At 40.7% G+C, this 21,698-nt stretch overlaps 1 protein-coding gene across 1 annotated transcript in view; it reads right to left on the bottom strand.

The window, feature by feature from the left end:
• LOC139277180 (ERC protein 2) overlaps positions 1 to 21,698 on the bottom strand; it is a 918,863-nt gene that overhangs the window by 681,546 nt on the left and 215,619 nt on the right. The window contains exons 4-5 of the mRNA XM_070895293.1: positions 16,089 to 16,244; positions 5,042 to 5,209 (exon numbers count right to left, since the gene is read on the bottom strand). Of these exons, the coding sequence (XP_070751394.1) occupies positions 5,042 to 5,209; positions 16,089 to 16,244 (324 nt within the window). The remainder of the gene's footprint in view (positions 1 to 5,041; positions 5,210 to 16,088; positions 16,245 to 21,698) is intronic.

The following is a 21,698-nucleotide window of genomic DNA, read 5'->3' as shown; positions in this document are numbered from 1 at the left end:
TTATGGTTCTGGGCAGGAATCACATGCTATATATTCTAGTGTTATAACTTTATTATGAAAATGAGTAAATTCTGTGCGGTGTTTTTTACTGATTTGCCAAATTTGATTAAGAAAAACAGAAAGCTCCGCCATATCAGAAATATTCATCTTTTGGGAATCGTTAAAAGATTGTACTGATCACTGTGTACAGAAATCAAGAGTCTGACAAGAAATCCTTTTATCAAGTTTGGTGAAGATCCAGAACATTTTTAAGTCATTAAGATGAAGGAAGAAAGAATTGTTAACAATCCCTCCAAAACAGTGAAGTAACCACTTTGGAACATGTTTGTAACTGGGTAAATCACAGGTTCTAAACATAATAAAATGAGTCAATACAACTGCCCTCAGCACTGGGGTTAGGCAGGGAGAGAGATAAATAAACATATATGGCAGGATCCTCTATCCATCAAATCAAATAGAAGTCGGCCATCATACTGGCGCCACCCTTATGTACTGCTCTATCCCCATACCCTTAATATTTTTCCTTCAATTGTTTATCGAATTCCCTCAAACAGTAATTGAATTAGCTTCCACAGCATTGGTCATGTATTTCATATACTAATTAACGTGTGAAAATATTTCTCCTCACCTTGTCCTTTATGTACTGATTCTAAGTTTCTGCGCACTTATGAGTGATTCATCAATTAGTGGAAATAATTTTTCACCATTGCCTGATCCTCAAAAGTGACCGTACAGACTTGATAGACCAGCTGGTCTTTTCCTATCCATCTTTTTTCACAAATGAATCTTTTCATAATTTTGAAACCTTCATTTAGGTTCAACTGCAACCTTCTCTGCTTCAGGAAAAATAGCCCTAATTTTTCCGAGTCTGAGGCACACCTAGCTACATGTTGCCAATCTGGGAAACATCCATTACTGCCATTCTCTGCTTTCTATCTTTCAACTATCCCTCGATCCATGATGCCACTTTACCTTTAATGCAATATGTCAGCTTGCAATGTGTCAGCTGCGACTCAGTGGGTAGCACACTCACCTCTGGGTCACAAAGTTGTGGATTCAAGTCCCACTCCAGAGACTTGAGCACAAAAATCTAGGCTGACATTGCAGTCCAGTGCTGAGAGTGCTGCACTGTTGGAGGTGGCGTCTTTCGGATGAGACGTTAAACCGAGGCCCCTTCTTATTCCCTCAGGTGAACATAAAAGATCCCATGACGCTATTTTGAAGAGAAGCAGGGGCGTTATCCCCGGTGTTCTGCCTAATATTTATCTCTCAATCAACCTAACAAAAACAGATTATCTGGTCATTATTACATTGCTGTTTGTGGGAGCTTGCTGTGCACAAATTGGCTGTTGCGTTTCCTACATTACAACAATGTCTACACTCCAAAAAGTACTTCATTGGCTGTAAAGCACTTTGAGACATTCAGTGGTCGTGAAAGGCGCTATATAAATGCAAGTCATTCTTTTCTTTTTTCTTTAAATCATTTAAAAAACATACATCAAATATATCACATCTACAGTCCTCAGTAATTTTCTAGAGGAATTCCATTAGTTTAGTCAAGCATAACCTTAGCCTGACAAATCTGAGATTACTGTTCTTAATTAGCCCAAACTTTTTGGTCAATTTTTCTCACTGGGGGAGGGATGTTAAGTGTTGTCGAATGAACACTTTATTTCAAACACTCCCAGTTCATTTATGACCTAGCTCGATGCAGACTAAAATTCCTTCGGCTCTTCCCCAACAATGTTCCTCAGCCGCAACCTCATAAGAATACCACACAATATTACCTACGGCACCAATATGGCATTTTTCAATTTCCCACATCCATCATCCTGTAACCTTTCTGAATGAAATTGCCAATTAGAGTTGAATTCAGGGCAGTTTAGGGCTTTAGGCCCATGTCCATTAGAAGGTACTGAAACTGAGAAAACTAATTTTGCACAAGAGACTTCCATCCCATCAGCTTGAGTTGAGTCGAGGCCTCAGAAGTGAAATACCAATGTATTGAGCCCACTGTGCTGTGGAGTTCCTCCCAGACCATTACTTTTTAAAAGTGCTCACTAATGTTATTCCTTATTATTGCCTCTAGCAGTTTTCTCACTAAAAGGTGATCCTAACTGGTTAACTGTTACCTGTCTGGTCAATTTCCAGCTTTTTAAAAAAAACACAGCTCTTTCACAGGCATGATGGATCGAATAGCCTCCTCCTGTGTTGTATAATTCCATAAACATTCACCACTCTCCAATCTTTTGATACAATTTCCATTTCAAAAACACCTGGGTACCTCTTATTTCCTCACAAACTTATCAACTGTAACTCTCATCGATCTGTAACAGTTCCTTTCTAATATCCATATATATCGATTCATTATTCCTCAATGTCCTCCTGCCATCCTCCTTTGTAAATATAGAAGCAAAACACTTGTCAAGCATCCCTGTCATCTTAGTTATCTGCGGGTCCACCCATACTTTGACTATCCTTCTGCTTTTAGATTTGCTTAAATAAGCCTTGGTTATTACTTTTATGTTGACCACTACTTGCTGTTGGCCCTGCTAAACTCCCAGAGGGCACTGGAAGCTCAGCTCTCCAATACTCAGCAAGAACTCAACAAGAGGTAGAGAAGGAGCTGCGGTAAAACAAGAAAATATATAAATAGGTTTGTTCAACCCCAGAGGTGTCTCAATCACGGGATACCAAAGGTGTGATGGGTAATATTTAAATGGATAATCAAACTCAAGTTTAACATCTTCAAAAAAATAAGCGAAGAGTTTTCATTTTGCATTTATTAAAAATATATGCATTATGATTCCACACTGCAAGTTCTCATCTAGGATATTAATAACAAGAACCAAGTGAAGAAGAGGGATTTGGTTGTGTCATCCAGGTACATTTCCCACATTACAACAGTGACTACACTCCAAAAGTACTTCATTGGCTGTAAAGCACTTTGAGATGTCTGGCAGTCGTGAAAGGCGCTATATAAATGCAAGTCTTTTTTTCTTCCTTTTATCTATCAGGTAGTCAGAATGCAGTATTGGTACAGCATCTCAATCAACCAACAGATGTGGCACAGGGTCTCTAAAAAGGACAGCAAAATTTAAATGGTATGGTGAGGAATTTTTTCATTAGAATAATGTAGAATTACTATAATGGAAAAAAAAACCTAAAGTATTTACTCCAGATTAGTATCAGGAGGTTTGTTTTTAATTTCATTCAAAACACGTAGTTTTACAAAATATTCTCAGTTCAAATCCTTTGGGGAGTTTTCTTTAATATATTCACGGGATGTGGGCGTCGCTGGCAAGGCCAGCATTTATTGCCCATCCCTAATTGTCCTTGAGAAGGTGGTGGTGAGCTGCAGTCTGGGTGGTGAAGGTACCCCCCACAGTGCCATTAGGGAGGGCATTCCAGGATTCTGACCCAGCAACAGTGAAGGACAGCAATATATTTCCAAGAAAGGATTGGGGGGAACTTGGAGATAGTGGTGTCCCCCTGCGCATGCTGCCCTTGTCCTTTTAGGTGGCAAAGGAAGCAGGTTTGGGAGGTGCTGTCGAAGAAACCTTGGCGAGTTGCGGTGCGCCAGTGGTGAAGGGAGTGAATGTTCAAGGTGGTGGACGGAATGCCAATCAAGCGGGCTGCTTTGTCCTGGATGGTATATATCTTCTTGAGTGTTATTGGAGGTGCACTCATTCAGGCAAGTAGGGAATATTCCATCAAACTCCTGACTTGTGCCTTGTAGATGGGGGAAACGGCTTTTTTTGGGGGTGGGGGGAGGGTCAGGAGTGAGTTACTCACTACAGAATACCCAGTCTCTGACCTGCTCTTGTAGCCATTTCATTTACGTGGCTGGTCCAGTTAAGTTTATGATCAATGGTGACCCCCAGGATGTTGGCGAGGTATTCGAAGATGGTAATGCCATTGAATGTAATGGGGAAGTGGTTAGAATTTTTCTTGTTGGAGGTGGTCATTGCCTGACACTTGTGTAACATGAATGTTACTTGCCACGTATCAGTCCAAGCCTGAATGTGCAAGACCTGGATAACATTCTCAATTTTGTCAACCATGTATTTATGTCAAGCGGTGTAAACAATGGTGATGACATCTGCTTCTTTACATTGGCATCAATGTGGCAATATACTGCAAATTGATTGCAAAGAGTATTATTTTTTCTCAGTGTCCACACAGTTTTCATTAGGTTTTTTAAGCATAAATGTAGAGTGAACAAAGTTAATCTCCCCATTTTCTTTTCCTGCATGATTGGTGTCTACCAGAACCATGTTAGTCCAAAATGCCTACTGTATTGTTCTAGTGCCTTCACCATTTAAAAGTGATTACCTGCAGCACAGTCGATTGGATCCTCTGTCATTTATAGTGAATCTCTGCGAAACATTTTATAATTAACTAGGTCTCGTCAGTTATCTAGGTATTAACCAAAAACTCTTTGCAGGCTGAAATGTCCTTGTGGCAATAGTGTTAAATGCAAGTCCTGTAAGAGTGCTACTTAAGTAAAAGTTTCAACTTGGTAAGAAGATAATAAATTGATCAACATAACTTAATTGTTTAAATGAATTGTCAGGTATTTTAAATAATTTTTCATAGAAGGTTCTGGAAAATTGATATTCTCAGATGCTTCCTAGGGACTGATTTCATCACCACTTAAACGTCTGCATTTTTTCCTTCAAAAGATGCACATTCCATCACCATCTCTTCACACCTTCCCATTATAACACACTATTTGGTGAACACCCAAATCATTTCATACAAGACACCAAGACCAGTATACCGAAATATCTATCTATAATAATAAAAGTCTTGCATCTATGCACATTTCCCATCAGCTTTTTCCATTATAAATTTCTATATCCACATTTATAATGGGAACTACCTATAACCCCACTTCAACCAAGGATGCCATTTGGCTTTGACTCCCCTATGCAACACCACTGGAGATCAACTGTATTGATTTACAGTTGTCGCAAAATAAGAGAGAGTGTTATATCAAATTCACCCATGGAAAGATGTGCAAGTGCCCTGAGCTTACCTCAGTTTGAAGTATGGCAGCTCTCTGTTCTTTGGCAGTGAGTGATTCTTTGAGAACCTCGATGTGTTGTTTACAATCAGAATTTTGATTATTCAATGTTTCGAGCTTAGTTTGTAAGGCAAGGAGTTCAGATTCCTTCTTGGACAAATCCTGTTTTAACTGATCAATCTGTAATTAAAAACAAATACACCATCATAAAAAACAGGTTATGAATGCAACTTTTCACCAATCAGCTTAAGTCAGTGTGCTCCCTTCACATAACAGTTTTATAGCTTAATCAGCCCAGTATAGTCATTAGTTGTCATTATCTACCAAAGAGAAACTAGAAATAAGATGTTTCAACTGATCTATAATTTAATCCTTCAGCTCCAAGAAATGAATATTTAGCCAATGCTTCATAAATTATACACAATATAAATCAAAAGGGATAAAATACACAAGCACCCAATACCTTCTTTATAAACTGAACTGAATTAGGTTAATGAACCAATATATTGGTTATGATAGTCTCTTAAGAGTGCAGGAAGAATACACTGGAATTTATTAATTTGGTCCTTTTAGTAATTATATTTACAACAGTGGGCTTAAGTCAAATGACATTAAAATCCACACAAACAGCAACACTTGCACAAACATACTAATCACCAAGTCAAAATCAAGTAAAACACTTCCAGTGTGCCTTTACTTTGTTTTTAACAGTGAAGCAAATAAAGAGTGTGAGTAGCACCATAGCAACATAGGCATTTATAGATGAAAAAGACCACGGTCCATCTAGTTCGCCTCTACCACCCTGCTAGCCGCATGATACAAATGCACCAAATGTGTAATTATCAAAGAAAACTCCATTTCGGCATTTGGCTACAATTTGTTCAAGTATTTTAAGGTGGTTAAAAAGTCTCGAGTTAGTGCTGACAAAGCACACCATAATATTAACCCTACTGTTTTACTGAAGTGGGAAAGGTGATTAAAGACTCCGCTCCAAATATCAGTGCAACTGCTCAGATTTGAAGAAAACACTCGGAGTAAAAAGCTCATGTAAATATTACAACAGTGGTCCCATTTCCACTGCAATTCTGGTTTGTAAATGATCAGCAAGGAATTTCCAAGACTCTTGATCTAAGGACTGTCAGTGTCTATCCAAACTACATAGTTATCCAAATTGTACACTTCTAAGGATTTCACCAGAATTATGATGATAGTGCAAACTACTCATTTCAGGGTTGAGATGGCAGACAGCAATGACAAGTGAATAGAAAAAGTGTAGTAAATGTATGAAGTGAAGAATAGTGCTGCGCTTATACTTCAGTTACAGGTCTGAAATAACAGCATGAATTCAATTAGACAGTACCCAGCTCATAATGCCTGGCTGGAACTATACTTACCCTACTCAGCAGCTAAAATTTAATCATTTAGACAGTCGGGCAGGAGTTTCCACATGAACTCCAAGTCCATGGGACCACTTTTCACATTATATTAAATCTCTACCTGATTAAAAAAAAGCCTTGCATAGTGTGCACACTTGCTCTCTTAAAACCTTACTTTCTCTGTTGTCAAAATGTTTGGTCATACTTTTATGTTAACTTTTACCATTGTTAATTGGTATATCAACTTTTTGCCATTCAATTTTGTTTTGTCAACTTTCACCATTCTGGTTCATTGACATACCAATTGAATCACCAAAATACCATTTCAAACAATTTTTGGCCATCATTTTACGCTCAGAAACTGAAATTTCGCGGAGTTTAAACAAAATAAAAATATTCAAAAATTATATATTTCACAACATGATTACATTTATCAACTGAATTGTTTTGACTCTCTTAAATCAGCTACACAAGTCTCCAGGATCTGGGGGCTCACTGGCTTGATCGCACTTTGGGTCCCACACTAGCCTCCTGCTAAGAAAATCTTCTTTATTCCACTGTCTGCTTAGTTCCACTCTGCCCATCTCTGCTGCTAAATTGAAAGTACCTCCAACACACTGTTTTCCTTGTTTGTTTTACTAGGAAAAACAACAAACCTCCCGCCCCACAAACACACCCACCCCTCCACTTTCGTCCATGAAAGTTTCTTCCTGGTCAAAAAAACTGCTCCATTTTCTAAATAAAATAAAAGCCAGGAAACTTGTGCGTTTTCACAGAATACTGGGAAGAGTTGTGAAACTCAATCCCCTCCAAGGACTAGTAAAAATCTCAGAATATCATTTAATGAAAATGGAATGTGACTTATTTAGTCTCGGTAAAGCATTGGGACTGATAATGAACAAATGCACATTGTTATAATCCTTGCAGTTCAAACCCACACAGTGTGAAACTACCTCCTCCTCCAGGTCTCGGACCACTTCTCCCTGGAGTCAACTCAGGGCACAACTCTGAATTTGCATTGGAATTTTAGTGTTGTTGAAATTTGAACACATCCAAACAGAAGCAAAAAGAGAAACAGGCCAGGGTTTTCTGACTCACCAACTCACAATTTTCCTATCCATTAAAATGAACAGGGAGCAAAACCTAGGCTCGTGAATGCACAAGCGGAAAACTCCAACCACAGTTTCAAAGGAAGCTACCATAACCCAAAGTAAAGAGCGTGAGAAGAGAAGCCATGGGAACACAAAATTATTAAAGTTAAGATTAAGGGGAATGGGGGCAAAAAGTTCTGTGTCCTCTGGTCAATAGTCCTCCATTAATCAAACACTCAAAGAAAGATTAACTGATCGTTGAACTCATCGCTGTTTGTGGGATCGTGTGGTGCTCAAATTCAAATACTTCAATGGCCGTGAGCCGGACTCCTGAATTACAATCAGAACACTTTTTTCTTCTCGGACACACAAAACTCCCTTTCTTTATTTTTTTAAAAACCATAGAATATGAATTTTAACTCTTGCTTTTCTTGAAAAACTTTGAGAACTTGATAAAATACTCGAAGCTGAAGCAAAAGAATCCTCGGTCTAACTGACTGAACCAACTGATGCATCCCAGGAATCCCGAGCACGCTCAAACTACATAATCCAAATTCACCGGACAGCGCCACAGCTTTATACAAAAATAGCAACTCCAAGTAATTGTTTTTTGGGAGACACTGAGGCATTCAAATAAAAAATATACTAAAGTATTAAAAAGCATAAAATATGATTTAATGGATGAATTTAAACATGTAATTATGAAATAAATAACTTTTATTTTGGACATTAGAAATTTCAGCTAATGAGGAAAACAAAGTTAATGAGAATTGAGGGAACTCAAGGGGCCAAATTGTGCAGAGTAACAAGTTTACATTAGTGTTTCCCATTAGAAATGTAGGTATAAGAATTTATAATGGTAACGGTTGACACAAATAATGGGTGACAAAAACATTACAACAGGAAATCAAGCGGCACAAACAGGAACTGCACACAGATGTAAGATTTTTTTTGATATATTAGAGGTTTTAAAATTTAAAAATTCATTCAGGGGAGGTGGACATCGCTGGCAAGCCCAACATTTATTGCCCATCCCTAATTGCCCTCGAGAAAGTGGTGGTGAGCCGCCTTCTTGAACCGCTGCAGTCCATGTGGCGAAGTACTCCCACAGTGTTGTTAGTTAAGGAGTTCCAAGAATTTGACCAAGCGATGATGAAGGAACGGCAATATATTTCTAAGTCAGGATGGTGTGCGACTTGGAGGGGATCTTGGAGGTGGTGTTATCATGTGCCTGCTTCCCATGTCCTTCGAGGTGGTCGAGATTGCCAGATTGGGAGGTGCTGTCGAAGAAAATGGTACACATTGAAGCCACGTTGTACCGGTGGTGGATGAATGTTTACGGTGGTGGATGGGGTGCTAATCAAATGGGCTAGTTAGTCCTGGATGGTGTAGAGCTTCTTGCATGTTGTTGGAGCTGCACTCATTCAAGCAAGTGGAGAGTATTCCATCACACTCCTGAATGGTGCCTTGTAGATGGTGGAAAGGCTTTGGGGAGTCAGGAGCTGAGTCACTCGCCACAGAATGCCCAACCTCCGACCTGCTCTTGTAGCCACAGTATTTATGTGGCTGGTCCGATTAAGTTTCTGGTCAATGGTGAAACACCCAGGATGTCGATAATGGGGGATTCGATGATGGAAATGCCATTTGAATGTCATGGGGAGGCGGTAAGATTCTCTTGTGTTGGAGATGGAGATTGCCTGGCCATAGTGTGGCACAAATGTTACTTGCCACTTATCAGCCCAAGCCTGGATGTTGTTCAGATCTTGCACGGACTGCTTAATTATCTAAGAAATTACAAATGGAACTGAACACAGTGCCATCATCAGCGAACATCCAGACTTCAGACCTTATGATGGCTGGAAGGTCATTGATGAAGCAACTGAAGGGGGTTGGACCTCAGACATTGTCCTGAGGAACTTCTGCAGCTCTGTCATGGGGTGAGATGATTGGCTTCCAACAATCACAACCATCTTTCTTTCTACGACTCCAGCCTGGAGACAGTTTTCTTCCTGATCATCATTGACGACAATTTTACTAGGACTCCTTGATGCCACATTCGGGCAAATGCTGCCTTGTTGTCAAGAGCAGTCACTCTCACCTCATCTCTGGAATTCTGCACTTTTGTCCATGTTTGGATCAAGGCTGTAATGAGGTCTGTAGTCGGGTGGTCCTGGCAGAACCCAAACTGTACTTCGGTGAAAGAAAGAAGGAAAGACGTGGATTTATATAGCGCCTTACACGACCACCAGACGTCTCAAATTGCTTTATAGCCAATTAAGTACTTTTAGAGCGTAGTTACTGTTGTAATATAGGAAACGCTGTGTCAGCTGTGGCTCAGTGGGCAGCACTCTCACCTCTGAGTCAGAAGGTTGTGGGTTCAAGTCCCACTCCAGAGACTTGAGCATGAAAAATCTAGGCTGAAACTCCAGTGCAGTACTGAAGGAGTGCTGCACTGTTGGAGATGCCGTCTTTCAGATGAGACGTTAAACCAAGGTCCCGTCTGCTCTTTCAAGTGGACGAGAGCAGGTTATTGGTGAGTAATTACCGCTTGATAACAATGTCGACGACACCTACCATCACTTTACTGATGATTGAGAGTAGTTTGATGGGGCGGTAATTAATCGAGTTGGATTTGTCCTGCTTTTTGTGGACCTGACATACCTGGGCAATTCTCCACTTTGTCGGGTAGATGCCAGTGTTTTAGCTGTACTGGAACAGCTTTGCCAGAGCTGCGGCTAGCTCTGGAGCATAAGACTTCAGCACTACAGCCAGGATCTTGTTGGGGCCCATAGCCTTTGCTGTATCTGGTGTGCTCAGCTGTTTCTTGATGTCACGTGGAGTGAATCGAATTGGATGAAGACTGGCATCTGTGATTGTGGGGACCTCAGGAGGTGGCTGAGATAGATCATTCACTCAGCACTTCTGGCTAAAGATGGTTGCAAATGCTCCGTACTCGTTGACGGCCCACAAAAAAGCAATTGCGGGGGCAGAGTTGGGCTATTCGCCATCGACCGGCCAACAATTGCGTACGGAACAGGCACAGAGCCAGCTTTCATCAGCATAAGGGAGTACCTCAGTAATGCTTGCTCATTTTCATCTCGGAAATCACACAGTTTAACTATCAACTGAGTTTTTCAATGTTTCTGCAAATATAACAGATTTAATGATGTCGGAAAAAAATTCTAATAATTAAATTTTTTTCGTGAAGTTGGTGGGATGAAGCTAATTAAGATTTAAATTCCAATGCTGCAAATTGCAATTAAATCTGAATACGGGATTCCATTAAATCTGATTACGGGATTCCCTTCGGAAATGATTAAAATCTAATTCTGTTTTGTGATTAGAGGACCAGGCTATGTGATCCCAGGTACACTTCCGCACAGGCTGCGTCCTTGGGATCTGTAGGCCATTTCGCTGCCCTCTGTCTCGCAGCGCCAGACCGCAAGTTTTCGCAGGAGGATTGCCATCAGGCATGTACGGAGGTACGCCTCCGACCACAATTTTTGGCAATGATACAAATATTGCTCATCAGGTTTCTATTTTTCTGATCACTTCTTTTTATACAATCTGAATATAGGCCTTTTATAAGGGAAAACATGTCATAAATAAAAATAAATACTACTTTCACCTCAAAAAATAACTGTTGAATGGAAGGTTTTGTAACATTTTTAAGAATCTATAAAACACAAAATTAATAAATAATGAATGGGTCTGGTGAAAGAGCTTTGTGGAGCTTCAAAGCGTTATTGTGTTGATGAGGGACAAGATAGGCTGATATTGTTGAAAGTCCATTTTATAAATCTTTAAATAGACAATGACAAGCATATTGGAATACTTGTTTTCTGAAATCTAATTTAAAAATCTAAGAAATGCTAAGTCTTTCTGTTGGGTTATTTTGCTCAATTAGTGCAGTTCAAAGGTTAATAACACTTAGCATTTTTTGATTCAGAGATAGCTTATAAAGAACGACAAAAATGCACAGCCGGAGGCAATGTTTTCGTGGGCCTTGTTATCGCTTATCTGCCACAATCTTTCCATTTTGCCCAGCACTTATTTTATGAACACAGTATTTCAAATTCTGTTAACAAAAAATTCAATGCCCAAATTACAAACCCAGTTAGCATGTTTATATTTTACCTTGCCATGGTTAATGACTTTCTAACTGATATATGAATGGGCAAATTCACAAAATGTGTTTAGAACCAAACTGAGGCATCCACAAGGACAGTCATTTCTTTTAAGTTTTAGTGTTATTTCAAAATGGACTGAGACAGTTTAAATAGCAGTGCAAAATAAAGAGAGAACTGTCAAGCTATTTGTTCATTCTTCACTAAAGAACACCAAACATGACAACTCAACAGATCAACCTTAGCCCATTTAGCTTCTGAAGATTACATATTAATTTGAAGTGACTAGGTTTATAATTTAAATTCTGACGTTTGGTAGCATCATACCTTAAGCATGCAAGTCACATTAACAATTGTCTTAAATAATTATCTGTTCAGTTAAGGACACAGATTTGCTCAAATATTTGATCACCACACAGCTAGGAAAAGTTCCGAATCAAAAATCTGCAACCCTCACAAAAATCAAACCAACAAATCACTAATTTGTTTTTGAAAGCTGCTAATCTGGAGATAGCAATAACCACAAAACAAAACAAATTCTTCAAACAATGTTTTCCCCAATTTGTTTAAGCACCTATGTTGTTTCCTCAGGCACCTGACGATATACATATTTATTGCATAACGTAAACATAAAAACTTAAATAATTTACAGAAATATGTAGAAACTTATCCATAAAATTGCTAACGGACAGTTGGAAGTCTATCCATTAAGTTTTGCTTCAGAGCCCTACCTTCTCTCACATGCCTCACTTTTGCTCCTTTCCTGGAACTTTCTTTCTTGTGTGGGTCTTCCATTTTTTGTTTTGGCAACCACACATGCACAATCCAATGACACCAGCACAGGCCCTCCAGCAGGCCATTCAGTCCAGACATTTATATTTCCACACTCCTCCCCCACCTTCGGATTTTCCCTGCTACGGCCCCAACTTCATTCCTTCAGGTCGATAGGGCCCAACAACTGATTTAGTCATCCATCGGTTGATCTATCTGGATCACATCAAGCATCCTTGGGCCTTGCTCTTTTCTGCCAAAACCACACACGACTCCAGCATCATCCTGAAATGCAAAGATAACCCCGAGCTTCTTTTTTTCCCACTGCCAACCATCTCCTTAAAACCCTCTCTCCTGTCCCCGCCCCCTCACCGCCAACAAGTGCGATGAATTCATAGTATTTTTTGGCACTAAGATGGAGACCGTCCATTCAGTTGTCTGTCACTTCCCCACAAGACCGCCAAGCCAAACTTCCACCAGCCCCCTCACCCCCGGTGCCCTAGCCCTAAACCTACGTCTTTCTCTAGTTTCATTCCTAGGTACACAAGAACAGGAGCAGGGCCCCTTGAGCCTGTTCTCCCATTCAATGAGATCATGGCTGATCCGTAACCAAACTCCATAACAACAACTTGTATTTATATAGCACCATTAACGTAGTAAAATGTCCCAAAGTGCTTCACAGGAGTGCTTTAAGACAAAACAAATAAATTTGACACTGAGCCACATAATAAGAAATTACGGCAGCTGAACAAAAGCTTGGTCAAAGAGGTAAGTTTTAAGGAGCGTCTTAAAGGAGGAAAGAGAGGCGAAGAGGTTTAGGGAGGGAGTTCCAGAGCTTGGGGCCGAGGCAGCTGAAGGCACGGCCACCAATGGTTGAGCAATTATAATTAGGGATGCTCAAGAGGCAAGAGGGCAGAATTTGAGGAGCGCAGACATCTCGGGGAATTGTGAGGCTGACGGAGATTACAGAGATAGGGATGGGCGAGGCCATGGAGGGATTTGTAAACAAGGATGAGAATTTTGAAATGAAGGCATTGCTTAACCGGGAGCCAATGTAAGTCAGCGAGCAAAGAGGAGATGGGCGAGTGGGACTTGGTGCAAATTAGGACACAGGCTGCTGAGTTTTGGATGACCTCAAGTTTACGTAGGGTAGAATCTGGGAGGCCAGCCAGAAGTGCGGAGACAGGCAATGTTACGGAGGTGGAAATAGGCGGTTTTAGTTACGCTGCGGATATGTGGCTGGAAGCTCATCTCAGGGTCAAATATGACACCTAGGTTGCGAACACTTTGGTTCAGCCTCAGACACAAGGGAGAGGGATGGAGTTGGTGGCTAGGGAATGCAGTTTGTGGTGGATATACCCATCCTTGGCCCACATCCCTGAACACCTTTGGTTAACAGAAAGTATTCAAATTCAGATTTAAAATTAATTGATCGAGCAACAATTGCAGTTTGCAGAAGATAGTTCCAAACTTCTACCATCCTTTGTGTGCAGACGTGTTTCCTAATTTCACTCCTGAAAAGTCTGGCTCTAATTTTTAGACTATGCCCCCAGTCCTAGAATCCCCAAACAGCGGAAATAGTTTCTCTCTATCTACTCTTTCGGTTCTCCTTCATATCTTGAAAACCGTGATCAAATAAGCTCTTAACCTACTAAATTCCAGGGAATACAACCATAATTTGTGCAATCTCTCCTTGTAACTTTACCCTAGGAGTTCAGGTATCATTCTGGTAAACCTACGTTGCACTACCTCCAAGTCCAATATATCCTTCCTAAGGTGTGGTGCCCAAAACTGCTCACAGTACTCCAGGTGTGGTCTAGCCAGGGCTTTGTATAGCTGCAGCATAGCTTCTACCCCCTTATATTCTAGTCCAGCGTTCCATTAGCTATTTTGATTCATATCTGTACCTGTTCATGTCATTTTAATGTTCTATGTACCTGGACCCCCAAGGTTTTTAGTTTTTCCCCATTTAGAAAGTACCCTTCTCTATCCTATCACCCTTCACGCCCTCTCCGAGCTCATCGTACCCACAGGACCCACATCCTGCTCTCGACCTGATTCCCACTGAACTGCTCTCCATCCCAGTTCCATTCCTGGTCCATGTTATATGTGATTAAATAGTTTCCTCCCCTCAGGAACTGTTCACCTCCCTTTGAAAACCGCTGTCACCCATAACCCATCTGAAAAAAAATCATCACACACGATCCCTCTGTCCTTGCAAACTACCACAACATCTTTAACATCTGGAAAGTTCTTAAATCATGTCGTAACCTCCCAAATTCATGCATATCTTTCTCTCAACTCCACGTTTGAATTAAGTTTCCGACCCTGCGACAGCATTGATATAGTTTTAATCACTACCACAAATTACATCCTCTGAAACTGTAGTGCACTCTTCTCTTCCTTTCTACAACCTTTTGACACAGCTGACAACACAGTAAATCGCCAACACCTCTCCTCCATTGTCTAGCTCAGTGACAGTGCCCTTACCTGGTTGCACTCATACCAATTGGGTAATAACCAGTAAATCTCCAACAATTGCTTCTCTTCCCACCCCGCACCATTACTTCTGGAATTCCCCCAAGGATCTATCGTTAGCCCCCTCCTCTTCCTCATCTGCATGCTGTCCTTTGACATCATCATCCAATGGCATGGCATCCAGGTCCAAATGTACACTGACAACACCCAGCTCCACCTCTCTCAACCACTCCACCATCTGTGTTGTCAGCTTGCTTGTCCAACAGCCAGTCATGGATGAGCCACAATTTTTTCCAGTTAAACTTTGGGAGGAATGAAACCAACTTTTTCAGCCCTCGGTACAAATGCCAAGCCTTTGCCACCGAACTGTTTGCAACCTCGGCATCCCATTTGTATGGTGAGTAAAAGTAGTGAAGATAATACATTTCCCTCATTCAAATATTGACAGATGAAATGCATTATTTTGAGCTACCATTTGAAATGCTTACAAATTTATAGAATATCATTCGACTGTTAGCACACAAGCAATTTTAACAAGTGAACACTCAGTTTCCAATTAAAAACCACATGAAACATTCCAAATTCTGTTTTCTTTTAGTTATCTTGTCAGCTGTGCTAAAAAGAAAATTGGTTAAATAAGGCTTTTGTAAAGGATCTAATGATAAAATGACGATGTCCCAGTACAATAACTGATAAGTCATCTTGTCCACACAGTGGGGATCTTATACTGCAACATTTTAACCCGGAGAATACTGGCAGCAGAATTCCACACTCTGATGAAACTCCACATACGTTCTTCAACAGACCATTAATTTTTTATTTAACTTTTTTTGTTAAGTTTTCAGCTCAAACTGTGATTCTTAAAAAAAAAACAGTAATATTGCAGTAATGTTTATAATAAGTATAATTTTGAAGAGCAAATATCCTTCTACGAAGATATGAAAATGAGGGGCAGGGAAAGACCATCTGGCCCATCAAGCCTGCCCCATCAGGGCTAGCCCTAAAATATGCTCAGTGGGTGATACACACAGCTCCCCAAAATAAACAGAGCAGATGATCATTTCCCAAAGTCATAAACAAACCGGTAGTTTTTGTGAAATTTTAAAAATCAGTACAGTGATCAGTACATGAAACAACAAAAGCAAGAAGCCTCAACAGGGCTGTTGTGCGTGATTTCTTGCATAAATCTTACACCAATCCAAAAAGAAAATGTCACCTTATTTTTCATGAACTTTGAATGACTCTTGTAAACTTCCATCTGCTTAAGCTCTTCTTCTCGGTCTTCAGTACTCTGAGCTCCATTTGTCTTCAATATTTGAATTTCATCCTCCAGATCCCTTATATTTCTCTCCAGTGAGGCTATTTTGGTATCCTATTAATACAGGAAATAATAACAATTTTTAAACTAGTACTGCTATAGTTCACAAAGCATAATACATTTGCAATAACAACTTGATTTAGATGTAAAGTTAAAACAGCAAAACACTAACTGCAACACAAGATCTGGGAGAAACATATTTACATATAGAAGGACTGTGGATCATTTAGGGTTGAATCACTGTGGTCTCAGGAACTTGCTTGATTACTGTTGAGGTTCAGAGAGGAATTTCCCAGAGCTTTTTTCCTAAATTGGCCCACAGTTCTCTCTGTATTTTGGCCTCTACCAGGCGGTTGTTTGGCAGCTTCAGAGGGGAATGGGGGTAATGGTGTGCAAAAGTTAGACAAGCTCAAAGCACCAGCTGTCCTCCTTGCTTGAATGCTACATTTCGTTCAATACTCATGTATCCTTCACCAACCAAGATTAAGGAAAGTCTGGTTCTCAGACTTCTCCATGAAACCACTCTCATTGTTCACTCAGCCGGAAGAGCACATTTAAAATGTTCCACTTTATATTTCAAAAAAGCAAAATGCACCAAAATGAAGCACTTCAATTTCACAGCTAGATCATAATCGGAGTGCAGCAGCTCAGAGTGGGAAACTGAGAGTTTGGTAAGTGGGAGAGTTTGGTGAAGTGGGAGTGGGAGATGTCACTTTGCCTTGTTTTTCCTAACTTTTTCCGCAGAGCGGTGGCGTACCGGAGTGGGAGCAGACCGAGGCCAGAGAGTGGGGATAAAAGCCGCAGCAGACCACAGCATTCGGCCAGTGTGATCCCCTGGACTAGTTTCCATCGCCTGGTTGGGTCGCAGAGGAATTTCCCAGATTTTTTCCCCAATTGACCTGTGTTTTATCTGTTTTTTTGCCTCTGCCAGGAGATTGCATGGGTCCAGGTGGGGAGAACTCTGCAGTGTGACATCACAGGTAAGGCAGGTAAGTGATTGGTAGTGATAGTGGGCTAAGTTTTTCTTTTAAATTAACATATAGTATATAATTAAATTCTAAAAACTAACCTTTATTCATTTAACTAATTTAATAAACTATATAAGGTAAATATTTTGATTAACACTAAACTAATTAATTTAATTAAATAATGGGAGAACAGGAGATGTGTTGCTGCTGCAATATGTGGGAGCTTCTGGACGTTTTGGTCCAGGGCGACTACATCTGCAGTAAGTGTCTGCAGCTCGACAAACTTCGGCTCCGAGTTGAGGAGCTGGAGTCCGAGCTGCAGACATTGCGAGACATCAGGGAGGGAGGAAGTTACCTGGACCTTTTGCTCCAGGAGGCTGCCACACCCTCTAGATTAAATATTTTAGATTTGACACATGGTCAGGGACAGGAGAGTGTGACTGCGAGTGAGGCAGGTACAGGGATCCAGGAGATAGTATTGCAGGAGCCTCAGTCCCTGCACTTGTCCAATAGATCTGAGGTCCTTGCAGCCCTTGTGGACAAGTGTACAGATTGCGGGGTGGACGAGCAGACTGACCAAGGCACCGTGGTGCAGAAAGTCATTCAAGTGGGCGGAGTAAAGAGGCAGGAGGTTGTAGTAGGGGATAATATAGTTAGAGGGATAGATAGGGTTCTCTGCAGCCGAGAGCATGAGTCCAGAAAGCTGTACTGCCAACCTGGTGCCAGGGTAAAGGACATCTCCTCCGGGCTGGAGAAGAACTTGGAGGATCCAGTTGTTGTGGTACACGTAGGTACCAATGACATAGGTAGGATTAAGAAAGAGATTCTGCTGAGTGTGTTTGAGCAGCTGGGGACTAAATTGAAAAGCAGAACCACAAAGGTAATAATCTTTGCAGTATTAACTGAGCCACAAGCAAATTGGCATAGGGTCAATAGAATCAGGGAGATGAATGCGTGGCTCAGAGGTTGGTGTGGGAGAAGTGTGTTTTGATTCGTGGGGCACTGGCACCAATACTCGGGAAATAGAGAGCTGTTCCGTGGGGACGGACTACACCTGAACTATGCAGGGACCAGAGTTCTAGCAAATCGAATAACTAGGGAGGTAGACAGGGCTTTAAACTAAATAAGACGGGGGAGGAGGGTCCCAGTGGAGAGAAATCTAGAATGCTAAAGAGAAAAGAAAAGGAAGCAATGCAGGAAAGTAACTGTGGTAAGGATAACCAGATTTTGTCAGGAAGGGACAGAGCGTACAAACAAAAGAGTGCAATAACAAATAGGGTCCAGGTAAGAAAAAATAGCGATAAGACAAATAGGGCTATAGTACAAAATAATGTTAAGATGTCTAATAATGTTAAAAAGACAAATCTAAAAACAGTATCTGAATGCACGAAGCATCTGTAATAAGGGAGATGAATTAAAAGCACAAATAGATGTAAACGGATACGATATAGTTGCAATTACGGAGACATGGTTGTAGGGTGACCAGGGTTGGGAACTGAATATCCAAGGATATTTGATATTTAGGAAGGACAGGTAAAAAGGAAAATGGAGTGGTGTAGAGTTGTTAGTAAAGGATGAAATCAGAGCAACAGTGAGAAAGAATATTGGCTCAGAAAATCAAGATGTCGAATCAGTCTTGGTGGAGCTAAGGAGCACCAAGGGGCAGAAAACATTGGTGGGAGCTGTCTATAGGCCTCCAAACAGTAGTGATAATGTAGGGGATGGCATCAAACAGGAAATTAGAGATGCATGTAATAAGGGTACTACAGTAATTGTCGGTGACTTTAATCTACATATACACTGGCCAAACTGAATTAGTAATAATACTGTGGAAGATGAATTCCTGGAGTGTGCACGAGATGTTTTTTTACATAGTATGTTGAGGAGCCTACTAGGGAGCAGGCTATCCTAGATTAGGTATTGTGCAATGAGAAGGGATTAATTAACAGGCTTGTTATGCGGGGTCCATAACATGATTGAATTCTTTATTAAGATGGAAAGTGAAGTCGTCCAATCTGAAACTAGGCTCCTAAATCTAAACAAAGGAAACTACGAAGGTATGAGGAATGAATTAGCTATGATAGATTGGGAAGATTCATTAAAAGGCATGACGGTGGATAGGCAATGGCTAACATTTAAGGAACGAATGCATGAATTACAACAGTTAGACATTCCTTTCTGGTGCAAAAACACAAAAGGAAAAGTAGCCCAACCATGGCTAACAAAAAAATTAAGGATAGTATTAGATCCAAAGAGGAGTTATACAAAGTTGCCAGAAAAAGTAGCAAGCCTGAGGATTGGGAGCAGTTTAGAATTCAGCAAAAAAGGACCAAGAGATTGATTAAGAGGGGAAAATAAAGTACGAGAATAAACCTGCAAGGGACATAAAATCCGACCGCAAAAGTTTCTACAAGTACATAAAAAGAAAAAGATTAGTGACGACAAATGTAGGTCCTTTACAGTCAGAAATGGGAGAATTTATAATGGGGTACAAGGAAATGACAGAACAATTAAATAAATACTTTGGTTCTGTCTTCACGGAAGAGGACATAAATAATGTCCCAGAAATGCTAGGGAACCAATGGTCCAGTGAGCAACAAGAGTTAAAGGAAATGATTATTAGTAAGAAAATAGTGCTGGAGAAACTAATGGGACTGAAAGCCAATAAATCCCCAGGGCCTGATAATCTGCATCCCAGAGTACTAAAAGAGGTAGCCATGGAAATAATGGATGCATTGGTTGTCATCTTCCAAAATTCTATAGATTATGGAACAGTTCCTGCAGATTGGAGGGTGGCAAATGTAACCCCACTATTTAAAAAAGGAGGGAGAGAGAAAACAGGGAACTACAAACCGGTTAGCCTATCAGTAGTAGGGAAAATGCTGGAATCTATTATAAAGGATGTGATAACCGGACACTTCGATAATATCAACGTCATTAGACAATGTCAACGTGGATTTATGAAAGGAAAATCGTGTTTGACAAACCTACTGGACTTTTTTGAGGATGTAACTGATAGAATAGATAAGGGAGAACGAGTGGATGTATTGTATTTGGATTTTCAGAAGGCCTTTGATAAAAGTCCCACACAAGAGGTTAGTGTGCAAAATTAAAGCACATAAGATTCGGGGGTAACATACTGGCATGGATTGAAAATTGGTTAACTGACAGGAAACAGAGAGCAGGAATAAACAGGTCTTTTTTGGGGTGGCGGGCAGTGACTAGTGGGGTATCACAGGAATCAGTGCTTGGGCCCCAGCTATTCACAATATATATAATGATTTGGATGAGGGAACCAAATGTAATATTTCCAAGTTTATTAATGACACAAAACTAGGTGGGATTGAGTGTTGCGAGGAGGATGCAAGATGCTGCAAGGTGATTTAGATAGGTTGACTGAGTGGGCAAACACATGGCAGATGCAGTATAATGTGGATAAATGTGAAGTTATCCACATTGATAGGAAAAACATAAAGACAAAGTATTATTTAAATGGTGATAGCTTGGCAAATGTCGATCTACAAAGGGACCGAGGTGTCCTTGTACACCAGTCATTGTTGGTGACTGGTGATATGTTGCCTCCCTGGTGCAAGGGTCAAGGATGTCTCGGAGCGGGTGCAGGACATTCTAAAAAGGGAGGGAGAACAGCCAGTTATCGTGGTGCACATTGGTACCAACGACATAGGTAAAAAAAGGGATGAGGTCCTACGAGACGAAATTTAAGGAGCTAGGAGCTAAATTAAAAAGTAGAACCTCAAAAGTAGTAATCTCGGGATTGCTACCAGTGCCACCTGCTAGTCAGAGTAGGAATCGCAGGATAGCGCAGATGAAAAAGTGGCTTGAGCAGTGGTGCAGCAGGAAGGGATTCAAATTCCTGGAGCATTAGAACCGGTTCTGGGGGAGGTGGGACCAGTACAAACCAGACGGTCTGCACTTGGGCAGGACCGGAACCAATGTCCCAGGGGGAGTGTTTGCTAGTGCTGTTGGGGGGAAGTTAAACTAATATGGCAGGGGGATGGGAACCAATGCAGGGAGACAGAGGGAAACAAAAAGGAGACAAAAGCAAAAGACAGAAAGGAGATGAGTAAAAGTGGAGAGCAGAGAAACCCAAGGCAAAAAACAAAAAGGGCCACTGAACATAAAGGGGCTGCAGGAGGGGTCAAAACTAAAAATCATGGTTTAAAAACTAGGATTAAAACACTCTACCTAAACGCACGCAGCATTCGAAATAAAGTAAATGAGTTGACGGCACAAATCATTACAAATGGGTATGATTTGGTGGCCATTACAGAAACATGGTTGCAGGGTGGCCAAGACTGGGAATTAAACATACAGGGGTATCTGACGATTCGGAAAGATAGACAAGAAGGGAAAGGAGGTGGGGTAGCTCTGTTAATAAAGGATAATATCAGGGCAGTTGTGAGAGACGATATTGGCTCTAATGAACAAAATGTTGAATCATTGTGGGTGGAGATTAGAGATAGTAAGGGGAAAAAGTCACTGGTGGGCGTAGTTTATAGGCTCCCAAATAATAACTTCA

The sequence above is a fragment of the Pristiophorus japonicus genome, chromosome 12 (assembly GCF_044704955.1).
Source record: "Pristiophorus japonicus isolate sPriJap1 chromosome 12, sPriJap1.hap1, whole genome shotgun sequence".
Classification (NCBI taxonomy): Eukaryota; Metazoa; Chordata; class Chondrichthyes; family Pristiophoridae; genus Pristiophorus; species Pristiophorus japonicus.
The sequence above is the reverse complement of the archived record's forward strand: the minus strand, read 5'-3'. Positions and strand labels throughout refer to the sequence as shown.